Source organism: Oncorhynchus gorbuscha, linkage group LG18, assembly GCF_021184085.1.
Source record: "Oncorhynchus gorbuscha isolate QuinsamMale2020 ecotype Even-year linkage group LG18, OgorEven_v1.0, whole genome shotgun sequence".
Classification (NCBI taxonomy): Eukaryota; Metazoa; Chordata; class Actinopteri; order Salmoniformes; family Salmonidae; genus Oncorhynchus; species Oncorhynchus gorbuscha.
Window position 1 is genome coordinate 48,647,167 of NC_060190.1, and position 14,702 is coordinate 48,661,868.

A 14,702-nucleotide genomic window follows, 5' to 3' on the forward strand; every position below is an offset into this window, starting at 1 on the left:
ATTGAGCATAACAGCTCTAAACATGGTTCCCCATGTCTGCATCACCTTACACAGCTCAAAACAAACATACTCTCTGTTATTATGATGGAGAAAGCTATCTCACATTCTTCATTCCATAAGATGTGACATAGAAGGTTGTATGTCAGTAACGTAGAAAATGACTATAAAGATGAGTAATATGGATAATGCCCTAGATAATGAGAGCCAGGCAGAGATGGTAGGGAGGGTTAGGGTGTGAGAGAGAGACAACCCCTCGTTGGTGATGTATGTGACTGCGAGTGGCAGCTATAAATACCTCTTAAGAGATCACTGTGGAAATGGCTGAAAGAGTGTACTTCAATTATTAATGGATTTCCCAACCTTGTTTAGCTTCTGCCTGTCCTTTGTTGACATGGATGCTCAGAAGATTTAGCAGAAACTCTTATCCTGATTACACTCTTATCCTAATAGCCAGTTCTTGTTAAGAGCCTTGCTCGAGGGCACATTGATAGATTTTTAACATAGTCGGCTCTGGTATTCAAACCAGAGACCTTTTGGTCACTGGCCCAATGCTTGTAACCACTAGGCTATCTGTCACCCTAGGAACATGAGAAAACAACATACTCCTGCCTATATAGACCATCTGAATGAGAAATATATTGAAATTGCCTCTCACGGTACAGTAGTGTATATATCGATATTCACACATGCAGTTGCCATTTGACTGAAAGAGTGGCATCAACCAACAGTGACAGGGACTTGTGCAGAGGAGCACCTCAGGGGTAATTGTGAATTCCATTGGACTTTCTTACTCTAACAGACTCTGCCTCTCCTACATTCCAGGTGTGTGGCTTTGTGGGGCTCTACTACAACGTCATCATCGGCTGGAGCATCTTCTACTTCTTCCAGTCCTTCCAGTACCCACTGCCATGGGCCGAATGCCCTATCAGGAGGAATGGATCATTAGCCAGTGAGTGGATTCCAGATCTGAACATCGGGACGGAGGAGAGATGCAGAGGGCAAAGAGAACGGAGTCATATAACTCCTCTGAACTGTTTGATAAAGTCCAAGCGGCTGGGTGACCATGACCAATGTGGTTTGTCCCACAAACTAGAAAGGATTCAATGAATATTGAATTAAACCTCTCTCCTTTTTTAATAAGGCCTGTATTTGATTAATCAGATATGACTAATTTCCATCTTGTTATCCACACTCATTATGCCCTGTAGAATAATGAGAGAAACACACATTTTTGTTTTGTAATTCAATCTTCCAGTTCAATCCAGTTTTGGCCAGGCTGGCACTGAATCACACATCTAACTAGATCAGCTGATGGTGTTAGCTTATTTATGAGGATCCTTCATGACTCAGATGGACATAATCCAGATTAAAGTCCTTTGAGACTTAGATTAGAGGTGGTGATAATACAATCCCAGCGGTTCCAAGAATCGCTCAGCGCTCTCCTCTCCTCTCTCTCTCCTCTCCTCTCCTCTCCTCTCCTCTCCTCTCCTCTCCTCTCCTCTCCTCTCCTCTCCTCTCCTCTCCTCTCCTCTCCTCTCCTCTCCTCTCCTCTCCTCTCCTCTCCTCTCCTCTCCTCTCCTCTCCTCTCCTCTCCTCTCCTCTCTCCTCTCCTCTCTGCTCCTCACATGACTCAGCAGTATAAAGACAGTCAGCCACCAGGGAGGAGAGCAGCTGTAGCTGGTTAGATAGTCCTGCACCAACAGAAGGGTTCTTACACTGACAGATGGGGCGGCAGGGTAGCCTAGTGGTTTGAGCGTTGGACTAGTAACCGGATGGTTGCGTGTTCAAACCCCCGAGCTGACAAGGTACAAATCTGTCGTTCTGCCCCTGAACAGGCAGTTAACCCACTGTTCCCAGGCCGTCATTGAAAATAAGAATGTGTTCTTAACTGACTTGCCTGGTTAAATAAAGGTAAAATAAAAATAATTAAATTAAACACTGACAGACAGGCGTGTTGCAAGTCTTCATCTTACTATCTAGTCCCTCCGTGATTCTGCGATCGCAAAATGAACCATTCGCCGCATATTATGTGAGGGTTTGCAAATTTGACCAAGCACCACAGTATTTCCTCGTAAAACAATCAAATCATTGCAATATTATTGCATGAAACTGACCCATCACCGCAGTACAAAAAAGAAGGCTCGCAATTTACAACCAATCGCCGCACATTTATCTTATAATATGGTTCAACGTCAACAAACGTTTCCTCCCATCAGTGCATTTTCGCAAACAAATTGGACAAAATCATCACATATTGCCATGCAAAATGTCAGAATTGCTGCAGCAAAATCAAGCATTTTTGTCCACAAATATCACAAAGTCCCAGCGATATCCTGGAGGCACTGGTAATCATACAGTACTACACACACAGATGTTAGTATTGTATAGGTTTACTCTTTAAAAATGGTGGTTTACTACACCATGCCACACGCCTACACTACAGTATTTGAGTTTTTCCACAGTGGCATTACAGCTTGTCTGTAGAATTATCTTCAATTCTGTGTGGAAAAAGTGACCTCTCGCCATGGCCATGGTTCATTTGATCACCCTGTTGCAGGAGAACTTGCAGTGTATGTGAGTTTTAAACAGGCTTCTGAAGTCTGTAATTTCCACTTTAACATTTTTCATAAGGGAATATCAAGTATCAACCCCTACAAAAATGTCCATTAATTATAATCCACATAATAATTCACATTTCCTGTTGCTGCAGGATTATTTTCTTGCTGTAGCAAACTGTCTCAAATGAAGACCCTACAGTGGCAATAAAAAGTATGTGAACCCTTGAATTATCTGGTTTCTGCATAAATTAGTCATAACGTTTGATCTGATCTCATTTTAGTCACAACAATAGACAAACAGTCTGCTGTCTATATTGAATACAGTACATCATTTAAACATTCACAGTGCAGGTTGGAAAAAGTATCTGAACCCCTAGGCTAACCCTTAAACTTTTCCAAAAGCTAATTGGAGTCAGCTAACCTGGAGTCTAATCAATGAGAAGAGATTGGTTAGAGCTGCCCTTCCCTATATAAAAACACTCACAAAATTTGACTTTGCTATTCACAATAAGCATTGCTTGATGTGAACCACGCCTCGAACAAAAGAGATCCCAGAAGACCTAAGATTAAGAATTGTTGACTTGCATAAAGCTGGAAAGGGTTACTAAAGTATCTCTAAAAGCCTTGATGTTCATCAGTCCACGGACAGACAAATAGTCTATTCACTGTTGCTACTCTCCCTGGAAGTGGCCGACATGCAGAGATGACTGCAAGAGCACAGCGCAGAATGCTCAATGGGGTTAAGAAGAATCCTAGAGTGTCAGCTAAAGACTTACAGAAATCTCTGAAACATGCTAACATCTCTGTTGACGAGTCGACGATATGTAAAACACTAAACAAGGATGCGTGTTCATGGGAGGACACCATGGAAGATGCCAAGAAAACATTGCTGCACGTCTGAAGTTCACAAAATAGCACCTGGATGTTCCACAGCACTTCTGGACAAATATTCTGTGGACAGATTAAACTAAAGTTGAGTTGTTTGGAAGGAACACACAACACTATGTGTGGAGAAAAAAAGGCACAGCACATCAACATCAAAACCTCATCCCAACTGTAAAGTATGGTGGAGGGAGCATCATGGTTTGGGGCTGCTTTGCTGCCTCAGGGCCTGGACAGCTTGTTATTATTGACGGAAAAATGAATTCCCAATTTTATCAAGGCATTTTTCAGGAGAATGTTTGGCTATCTGTCCACCAATTGAAACTCAACAGAAGTTGGGTGATGCAACAGGACAACGACCCAAAACACAGAAGTAAATCAACAACAGAATGGCTTCCACAGAAGAAAATACACCTCCTGGATTAGCCCAGTCAGAGTCCTGACCTCAACCCGATTGAGATGCTGTGGAATGACCTCAAGAGCAGATCACACCAGACATCCCAAGAATATTGCTGAACTGAAACAGTTTTGTAAAGATGAATGGTCCCAAATTCCTTTTGATCGTTGTGCAGGTCTGATCCGCAACTACAGGAAACGTTTGGTTGAGTTTATTGCAGGGTCAACCAGTTATTAAAGGGTTCACATACGTTTTCCATCCAACACTGTAAATGTTTATACTGTGTGTTCAATAAAGACATGAAAACGTATCATTGTTTGTGTGTTATTAGTTTAAGCAGACTGTGTTTATTTATTGTTTTGACTTAGATCAAATTATATTTTATGACCAATTTATGCAGAAGTCCAGGTAACTCCAAAGGGTTCACATACTTTTTCTTGCCACTGTACATCTGTAGAGAAAGGTAGACCCTATCCTTCATGCAGGTGTGTGGGACCCCAGAACCACGCTGCTCTGCACCCACTCTGACCTGGCCCCATGGTCACCTGTCTGCAGTAAACACTTCAGATAAACTGTGGTTCACATTGATATGGGCAGGGTCAGATCAGCTAAACACAGAGACCAAGGTCGTTCAGACCTAGCGTTCACTTTGAATACAGTTCTGTGCTTCTGGAGTGACTTGCAGGAGTGGAGGAGTAAGAAGAAGGGAGATGAGAGATGCTGACAGTCAGAGTTACTGCATGTAACCTGGAATGCCATCACTCATAGACAGAAGATAAAAATAGAATAATGGGAGGCCACCGTGATTTCCTCTGCTGAACATTGCCATCTACCTGACATAAATAGAGACTGGTACGTTTAGGTGACCTGGCAATTTCTGTGAGTGCATGTGTCTGTGTGGGCATATTTTTTCTGTGTATGCGTGCCTGCATGTTCTCGCATGCGTGTGTGTGCTTATGCATATATTTCTGTAATACGTCTGTAAGACTGCTTTCTCCAGACTTAGATGCATGTAATCATTTCCCCAAGGTTGAATTATAAAAGGTGAAAATATGCACAGTGAAAAATGCCAAGTGTCTTGAATGAGGGCTCACGCTGTGCATACCAAGTACAAGGACGACCTTGTTTACCTTGCTAATGTACATCTGGGAGAACCAATCCAGGGGGGAGAGGGGATTTGGTTCCTGTGTAAACAGTCTCTCCCTCATTTTATTCCCCTCATTTTATTTTCTCTATCTTTCTCCCTTCCACTACCCCTATCCCTTTACTCTCCCTATCATATCCCTCCTCTCCCTCTCTCTCTCCCTCCCCTCTCTCTGACCACCCCCCTTCCCCTCACCCCTCTGCAGTCGTGGAGCCTGAGTGTGAGAAAAGCTCGGCCACCACCTACTTCTGGTACCGCCAGACTCTGAACACCACCAGCACCATCGCAGACAGCGGCGGCCTGAACGTCAAGATGACCCTGTCTCTGCTGGTGGCCTGGATCATCGTCTGCCTAGCTGTCATCAGAGGCATTGCGTCCTCCGGGAAGGTAGGGAGCGCTGTGGGGAGGAAGTGGAGTGTTGGTGGGCAGGGTGTGGGTGGAGAGGGGCAGGGGGTATGGGTAGAGGGACAGTTGATGTGGCGGGAGAGGGGCAGGGGCAGGGGGCATCAGGAAGAGGGGCAGGGGGTGTTGGGGGGAGAGTCAAAAGAGTGTAGAGAAGATATATGATTTAAGAACATGACATGACTAAAAATTGCACTGGAATAATAGCCGACTGGACTGGATTCCTACCTTCCTCTGGCATGTATAGTTTAGTTATTGTACAGAATGTGTGACTAAGTTGTTTCCTGTGGTCTGTCAGGTGATGTACTTCAGCTCGCTGTTTCCCTACGTGGTGCTCTTCTGTTTCCTGGTGAGAGGTTTGCTGTTGAAGGGTGCTGTCGATGGCATTGCACACATGTTCACTCCCAAGGTGAGATTCAGAGGAGCCCGTTACACGCGCACACACACACACACACACACACACACACACACACACACACACACACACACACACACACACACACACACACACACACACACACACACACACACACACACACACACACACACACACACACACACACACACACACACACACACACACACACACACACACAGAGAGAAGCTTCCATTGCAGTTGTATGCTGTCATTTATGGGAAAAGACAGATCTACTATACTGAAAGAGTTTATAAAAATGTTGAATGATTATAACCAATTAGCCACCTATCTAACATGGAATTTGTAACACATCGTACATATTGTAATGCATAACATATCATATGAAATGTATGATGGACATCCACAAATTAATACATAACGTACAAACGTAAAATATCATACTCATTTGAGTGTCCCGGATTTTCTTTAACGATGTTACATCTACCCTGAGTCCAAGTTTGTCAGCCAATGTGTTACTGTGTGTTCCAGCTGGAGAAGATGCTGGAGCCCCAGGTGTGGAGGGAGGCAGCCACCCAGGTGTTCTTTGCCCTGGGCCTGGGCTTCGGTGGAGTGATTGCCTTCTCCAGCTACAACAAGATAGACAACAACTGCCACTTTGACGCCGTGCTCGTCTCCTTCATCAACTTTGTCACCTCCATCCTGGCTACTCTGGTGGTGTTCGCCGTGCTGGGCTTCAAGGCAAACCTCATGAACGAGAAGTGTGTCATGGAGTGAGTTCAAAACAAATGCCCTAGCAGCCGTCTATAGTGATGGTGGAGGGAATTCAAGCTGTCTTATACAGAATTAAACGACTCTTTCCTCGCACCATATATTTATTATCATGCCTTCTCTGTGATCAGATTCAGGACTTTTGCGGTGATCTTCATCTTGTGCTCTATCGACCATGTTTCCCTGTGGTCTCTTCAGGAATGGAGAGAAGATCCTTGGCTACCTGAACTCTAACGTCCTGAGTCATGACCTCATTCCGCCACACGTGAACTTCTCCCAGCTGTCCACCGTAGACTACGCTGAGATATACGCCGTCATCAAGACGGTGAAGGAGGGCAGCTTCGCCGAGCTGAGCCTGGACCCCTGTGTCCTGGAGGATGAGCTTAACAAGGTACAGTCTGTCTGTCTGGTCTCTGAGCTCTATCTCATCGAAACTGGGTCTAAATATGAACCAGTTTCACAACACCAAACCAACTAGGCTTTTTAAGTAAGTATTTCACTCTAAGGTCTACACCTGTTGTATTCGGCGCACGTGACAAATAAACTTTGATTTGATTTTATAATCATCCTTATACTGTACTTAACTAATATCCTTCTTGGCTCTTCTGTCCCCAATCGGGTCTGGTCTAGATAATTGGTTCCAGGTTGGGTCTAGATCTGGTTGTCGTCGGATCCATTTGGGTTTGAGGCTAATTGTTTTCGGGTCTGCATCAAACTTTTTTTTCCTTCCTTTCCTTCCTCTCTCTCTCTCTCTCTCTCTCTCTCTCTCTCTCTCTCTCTCTCTCTCTCTCTCTCTCTCTCTCTCTCTCTCTCTCTCTCTCTCTCTCTCTCTCTCTCTCTCTCTCTCTCTCTCTCTCTCTCTCTCTCTCACAATCTCTTTGGTCTTCTTTTGCGCCCTCTCTCCTTTGCGTCACTCTCGCTCTCCATCCCTCTTTCTCTGCAGTCTGTGCAAGGTACAGGCTTGGCTTTTATTGCCTTCACCGAGGCCATGACTCATTTCCCAGCCTCTCCCTTCTGGTCTGTCATGTTCTTCTTCATGCTCATCAACCTGGGCCTGGGCAGTATGATCGGCACCATGACAGGCATCACCACGCCGGTCCTCGACACCTACAAAGTCCAGAAGGAGCTCTTCACAGGTCAGCCCTAAAAAACCCTGTGGTGCTCCCATTCTCCTCTATCATAGTTACAAATGCAGGTTCGCAATTTATTGTCATGAATCTTGGCCTGAAGGCAGCTCTGCAGAGTGGACACTAGTTGGCACAAATATGGCATAAAATCTGATTTTAAACCTAACCCTAACCACACTGCTAACCCTAATGCCTAACCCTAACCTTAAATAAAGACCAAAAACCCATTTTTGTTTTCATGAATTTTGAAGATATAGCCAATTTTGACTCTGCAGCTGGTCTTGCTAGCTGACACCGCTTAGTTCTGCCTCCAGGGCAAGACTCATGACAATAAACGGCAAACTGCGTTACAAACATAAATTCAGCACTTTTCACCAAGACGTAGTGGGGTAACTACATAAGACTCATGAATTCTAAGATTTTAAAGGATGAGTCGTTTTTTCTACTTTTGCTGTAGTCCTTTAAGGCTGAATACAAAGTAATAGCAATAAAAGCAATGGATTGAATAAATAAAGACTTTCTCATCCAAGGAGCCACACAGTTTTTACATAATGTGACTTTTATTCAACTCCACCACTGAAGAAGAGATAAAAATGTTGAAGACGCTGCAAACTTTCTGACGAATGCCTTTACCTCATCTTGCTCCAATTCCCTCTCTATGTTTTTCTTTCAGTGTGCTGCTGCATCATAGCCTTTTTCTGTGGCCTCCTCTTCGTCCAGCGCTCTGGGAACTACTTTGTCACCATGTTTGATGACTACTCCGCTGGTCTGCCTCTCACTGTCGTGGTCATCCTGGAGAATGTGTCAGTGGCCTGGATCTACGGCACCAAGAGGTAAAGTATGGTGTCTCCTCAGAGAGCCCTGTAGTGTCAGAAGTGGCTGTGTGTTTTTCATATGTATTAAGAGGAAAGTTGAATATGAGGAAGGATAAGATTAAGAAATAATTGAGAGAGAGTCAAGGAACACCTGAATACTGTTCTAATTCTCAGAGTAAAAAACTCTACGGACACTTCGAAAGTTTAAACCAAGTTTATTCTTCCCAGAGGATCAATACAACTGCATTAGACAAAAACCTTTTCACACAACCACTGATATTTAACCCTTCCTCCTTAGTCTCCTCCTACACATCTGTACAAACATAGTATCTTTACTGCTAGGCAGGACACTAAGTGACACAGGCATAAACTTGTATTTCTCCCTTAACGTGACCTGACCTGATCTTAACCCACCTTCATTACTAATCCATGGCTCTCTCCCCTTATCAATGCCTGCCACATGTGATTGCTTTCCCTGCACTCAGCACATTCCAAGCGAAATTACACACACTATATACCTTCCTTCTACAGATAACCATTACCTTCTGGTGTAGACCCTCTAACCCTAAGCACTCAATATTTCAATAGGGTCCCTGATATAATGTAAACGTTATACATTACCCTCTCTCCTGCAGTGACATGAATAAGTACTTTTCATATTCTCAGAACCCAACACTGTAAACTGAAGGAGTTGGCTGGGTCTATGTTAAACTCACCTGTGTGTGTGTGTGTGTGTGTGTGTGTGTGTGTGTGTGTGTGTGTGTGTGTGTGTGTGTGTGTGTGTGTGTGTGTGTGTGTGTGTGTGTGTGTGTGTGTGTGTGTGTGTGTGTGTGTGTGTGTGTGTGTGTGTGTGTGTGTGTGTGTGTGTGTGCGTGCGTGCGTGCATGCGTGCGTGCGTGCGTGCGTGTGTGTGTGTGTGTGTGTGTATCAGGTTTATGCAGGACCTGGAGGACATGTTGGGTTTCCGGCCCCACGCCTTCTATTTCTACATGTGGAAGTACGTCTCCCCTTGTTGTCTCATCGTTCTCATCACAGCCACCGTTATCGAGATGGTCATCAGCCCGCCAGGGTACAATGCATGGGTAGAAGAACTGGTCAGTCAACCTGTTGGCAAACAGTGCAAAGTTTCATATAGACACTTCGTATTGACACTTTTTGACATTTTGTGTATTAGCCTTGTTACAGAGTTTGCAGTCAGCACCAGGGGTATTTCTTTTTCACTCTATTTCCCTTCGTAACTTTGTTTCTCTCTTTTTAGGCTCAGGAGCGTTTCCAGAGCTACCCTCCCTGGGCATTGGCCATGTGCTTCTCCCTCATTGTGGTGGCCATGCTTCCTCTCCCCGTCGTCTTCATCGCCCGCTATTTCAACCTGATGTCCGACGGCTCCAACAAGCTGTCTGTCTCCTATCGCAAGAGCATGATGAAGGACATCTCCAACCTGGAAGAGGTGGACGAGGCGCGCTCCATCCTGGGCAAAAACCCAGGAGAGACGCCCTCGCCTAAGCCCCCATCCCAAGCCTACCTCGGCCCCCCCGGCACCAACCCCCTGGAAAACCCTAACTCCCTGTCCCCCAACAGCTGCTACGGGACAAGCTACCAGAACGCCATCAGCCCACAACCTCCACCACCCCTATCACCCCCACCACCACTGAGTTCAACTCATGATCACTGTCCATCTTCTTCATGTCCCTCCCCTAGCCTGACCCTAGATCCCTAACTATCTCTCCCTCCTAGGCCATCTCACCCTCAACCCTATGTAGTCTCACCACCAGGGGGTGCTGCAGCGCTTCCCAAAACTCCACAACCACCACCCTCACCCACTCAGTGACCCTTATCGCAGGACACCCCTCTCCCTTCCCCCCCAGCCCCAGAGGTTAGAGTTTACTGCAGCAGAGGTGACTGCCACACAGGCTTCTGCTTTGACAATGAACTACATGTTCAGGTGTCTGGGATGTTGCAGTGGTATGTATCAATCCCTACTGGAGGGTATGCAATGCTGAACATCCAGTATGTTTTGGTCTAGATCAGGGATCCCTAAAAGGTGGCCCGCGGGTGATTTCATTTTGCCCCCCAATTTTTATAAACAAACATGTTCATTGTTGGACATAAAATCATCAGGAAATCAGCTTAAAGAAATATGTTCCTAAATATTCCCACGGAAAAATAGAGAGGCATATGTGATCGTATCCCAATGTAATCAAGGTTTGAAATGATTCTGTTTTTGTCAAATACTATATCTGTTTGGGATTCTTGTGGTCAATTTGCAGTGTACAAATAATTTCTAACTATGTTCCGGCTCCCCGACCATCCACTCAAGGAAGAGCCGACCCACGGCTGAATGTAATTGGGGAAACCTGGTCTAGATGTTTTTAGAGTGGTAGTTGAAGAGGCTCAATAGAGATGGACCCAATAAATGTTTTTTTCTTCCCCTCACGCATATTGATAGGTAATAATAATGACACTATAAAGTACGAGATTGACAGTAACCTAATAACCTCATAACAGGTTAACATTTGCATAATATTTGGCCTCTAGGGAGTGTTATATGGTCTGCTTTTCATGCTTATTATAGACAGAGGTCAGGGGAATGTAGAGGAACCTCATATTTACATTGCCATTAAGTGACAACTGAATGTGAGTAGCTATATATGCTTGTTGCAGGTTTGAAGCCTTTTAAGCATTGCAGTGTCCGTCCTCTATACCATATTATAGCCATAGAGTGTGGTTATGCTTTACCTTTATTTTATGTGGAACATTTCCTTGTAATTTAGTGTGCCACTGAAGCACTTGAGTGAACCGCTGCTCTTGACACACCTCCTTTCGCTTCAATGCAATACCTGCTTCAGCTAAAACTGTTTAGAGGCAGGAACAATATTGTTTGCAGTCTAGAGGGCTTTGTAAAGCCACTGTCTTCATTGTCTATTTGCTAGTTTCGGGTTGGGGGGGAGGGGGGGGGGTAATAAAGGCCCAGTTCTATGTGTAGGAGTTATATAATGTTACTTCAGGCCACGCATAGCTGGTGTATTAGAAACTTCAGTACCTCCACCAAAGAGTGAAAACTAGATATTAAGGACATACCGTCGACTACATCCTGTACATACACCATAGAAATTCATGAACAGATCACCATCAATTTCAGAGGAGGAATACAGGCAGAAATGCACTGTATAATGTGCTGCTATTGATGTAGAAGCTGAAAGAAGAATAGTTCAGTCAGAATTTTAAATGGTACAGATGAAGCTACAAAATGAGTCCCTGACAGACAGAAAACATTTTTGACAATCTCATATTATGATTCCCTGTTTAAATTACTACCAAGCACATAAATGGCACAATTTCACAAATGGATTGACATAACAAATCACTTTAAATAATTATTCAACACAAGACAAATTGTAGTATGTAGGCACAAACTTGAATGGTCACAAATAAGGAATGCACAAATAGAGTTGTATGGGCACAAATAGGATTGTACTAGAGACAATGTGATGATTAAGGCACAAACTATGGTCGTGGCAGACCAATAGAACTGGAGCTGAATATACAGTACAAACAAAAAGCAACATGAATGGATCCCTTTAAGCACAAATACAACTCCCCACTTCACCTTCTCTTATCTTCTACAGTAATGGACCAAACAATGTGGCAATCGCTATTGGACCAAATCAGATGAAAGTCGGATTGTAAGGCAGTCTCTATTTATTTATACTCATAAACAGAATGGCAGTGCTTCCTGCTTTAATATTGTCTGAATTTAAACCAAGAGCAATTTTCCATTTGACTATTTCAACTAATCAAGCCAGATAGAGAACTCATACAATCACACAGTATTGTTTTAATCTGCCAAGACCTTTTCCCGTAAGCATTTACTTACCTTCATTACACACTCAGCAAAGATTTGAAACATGCTGTTGACATAAGTCAAAAGTACAAGCTAAATAAGGAGGCACCTTTTCCCCACAACATAGCCCAATTTAGTAAAACTATACTTGACCTGTCACTCTTCTCAATTGATTTACAAAATTATTCCATTTTAGCTAACTTTATTTTTTACAGAGGATTCCTTTATTTATTTTTTTAGCACAATGTTCAAAGCCATGGTGTTGATGATTAAATTGACTATATTTATTTTACTATATAATATTCTGTGTATGTTGGTGTACATTTCATTGAATATTTGAATATTTCTCCATTTTGTAGCTGGTATACCTTATCTGTGATTATGGGAGTGTAAAATGAGTTGGAAGATGGTTTGGGGGGGGGGTACAGTACGTTTACCTTGTGGGATCCCAATGTAGACTTTATGATGGTATATTGTCGAACTCTGGCGAGCTCTGGTTCTCATGCGTTCCTCTCTCAGCTGCTTATAAAGAGGCGTAGCCCTCCAGATAAGAACACATGAATAAGCATCTCCATACAGTAGGTTACTGCACTATCCCACCAGTCTTTGGTTTAAGTTCTAGTCAAGCTTTGTTTTAGTCATTGGCCTGGAGCCAGTTGCTCTTGTAATTGTACCATGTCGAAATCGCTCACATTAAAAGTCTGTAAATATTAGTGTCTGTAGGATTCTACAACCAATAACAATCAAATTATTATAAAGATAGAACAAAACTTGTGAAATATTTAAATGTCTTAACACTGCAGAACTGTTTTAACAGATCATGTGGAAGAAAATACTATTGAATGTGAATATGAAAGCACTTTTTCACTTAATCTAAAATAAGTATTGTTTTCTTTTTGTTCTGTCTGCATATTGGTACGCTCAATGTTTGCCCTAGCTTAGGTACAGTCTGTGTTAAAGCAATATCTTATTATATATATATTATACTGCTGGAGCTACGGGATGGGAGGATACAACCTCTATAGGGAAAATAAATAGTGGTCAGACACTGCCCCTTTGTAGCTAAAGTGTTATAGTGAATCTCAACATAATATATGAGTGTGTGGATTTGTGGATTTGTGTGTCTGAATCTGTGTTAGTGTAGATTTCTTCTGATAATAAGTGGGTGCAGGGCCTTACCAAGCACTCTCTCTTCAGCCATGATGATTGTACAGTATTGAAGCTACATGTGTAATAATGATTTGTGGATATAACTGCACATATCAATAAAGAATAAACAACTTGGAAGTGATTTGTGTGGAACTTTTAGGACAAGACAGTTGAAGTCAGAAGTTTACATACACCTTAGCCAAATACATTTAAACTCAGTTTTTCACAATTCTTGACATTTAATCCTAGTAAAAATTGTCTGTCTTAGATCAGCTAGGATCACCACTTTATTTTAAGAATGTGAAATGTCAGAATAATGGTAGAGAGAATGATTTATTTCAGCTTTCATTTCTTTCATCACATTCCCAGTGGGTCAGAAGTTTACATACACTCGATTAGTATTTGGTAGTATTGCCTATAAATTGTTTAACTTGGGTCAAACGTTTCGGGTAGCCTTCCACAAGCTTCCCACAATAAGTTGGGTGGATGTTGGCCCATTCTTCCTGACAAAGCTGGTGTAACTGAGTCAGATTTGTAGGCCTCCTTGCTCGCACACGCTTTTTCAGTTCTGCCCACAAACTTTCTATGGGATGTGATGGCAACTCCAATACCTTGGCTTTGTTAACATTAAGCCATTTTGCTACAACTTTGGAAGCATGCTTTTTCCTCCAAATATAACGATGGTCATTATGGCCAAACAGTGCTATTGTTGTTTCATCAGTCCAGAGGACATTTCCTCAAAAAGTTCGATATTAGTCCCCATTTGCAGTTGCAAACCGTAGTCTGACTTTTTAATGGTGGGTTTTGGAGCAGTGGTTTCCTGATGGCTGCGTGGTCCCATGGTGCTTATACTTACGTAATATTGTTTGTACAGATGAACGTGGTACATTCAGCCGCTTGGAAACTGCTCCCAAGGATGAACCAGACTTGTGGAGGTCTACAATTTTTTTTCTTGGCTGATTTCTTTAGATTTTCCCATGATGTCAAGCAAAGGGGCACTGAGTTTGAAGGTAGGCCTTGAACTACATCCACAGGTACACCTCAAATGTACTCAAATGATGTCAATTAGCCTATCAGAAGCTTCTAAAGCCATGGCATGATTTTCTAGGAATTTTCCAAGCTGTTTAAAGGTACAGTCAACTTAGTGGATGTACACTTCTGACCCACTTGAATTGTGATACAGTGAATTGTAAGTGAAATAATCTGTCTGTAAACAATTGTTGGAAAAATAACTTGTGTC

At 43.0% G+C, this 14,702-nt stretch overlaps 1 protein-coding gene across 3 annotated transcripts in view; it reads left to right on the forward strand.

Annotated features, from left to right (window-relative positions):
• LOC124004352 (sodium-dependent neutral amino acid transporter SLC6A17-like) overlaps positions 1 to 13,597 on the forward strand; it is a 29,434-nt gene extending 15,837 nt beyond the window's left edge. For all 3 annotated transcript variants that reach the window (XM_046313191.1, XM_046313192.1, XM_046313190.1), the window contains exons 4-12: positions 823 to 949; positions 5,187 to 5,368; positions 5,682 to 5,792; positions 6,291 to 6,532; positions 6,729 to 6,921; positions 7,474 to 7,666; positions 8,331 to 8,490; positions 9,404 to 9,566; positions 9,731 to 13,597. In XM_046313191.1, the coding sequence (XP_046169147.1) occupies positions 823 to 949; positions 5,187 to 5,368; positions 5,682 to 5,792; positions 6,291 to 6,532; positions 6,729 to 6,921; positions 7,474 to 7,666; positions 8,331 to 8,490; positions 9,404 to 9,566; positions 9,731 to 10,189 (1,830 nt within the window). In that variant the 3' untranslated portion in view covers positions 10,190 to 13,597. The remainder of the gene's footprint in view (positions 1 to 822; positions 950 to 5,186; positions 5,369 to 5,681; positions 5,793 to 6,290; positions 6,533 to 6,728; positions 6,922 to 7,473; positions 7,667 to 8,330; positions 8,491 to 9,403; positions 9,567 to 9,730) is intronic.
• The last annotated feature ends 1,105 nt before the right edge of the window (positions 13,598 to 14,702 follow it).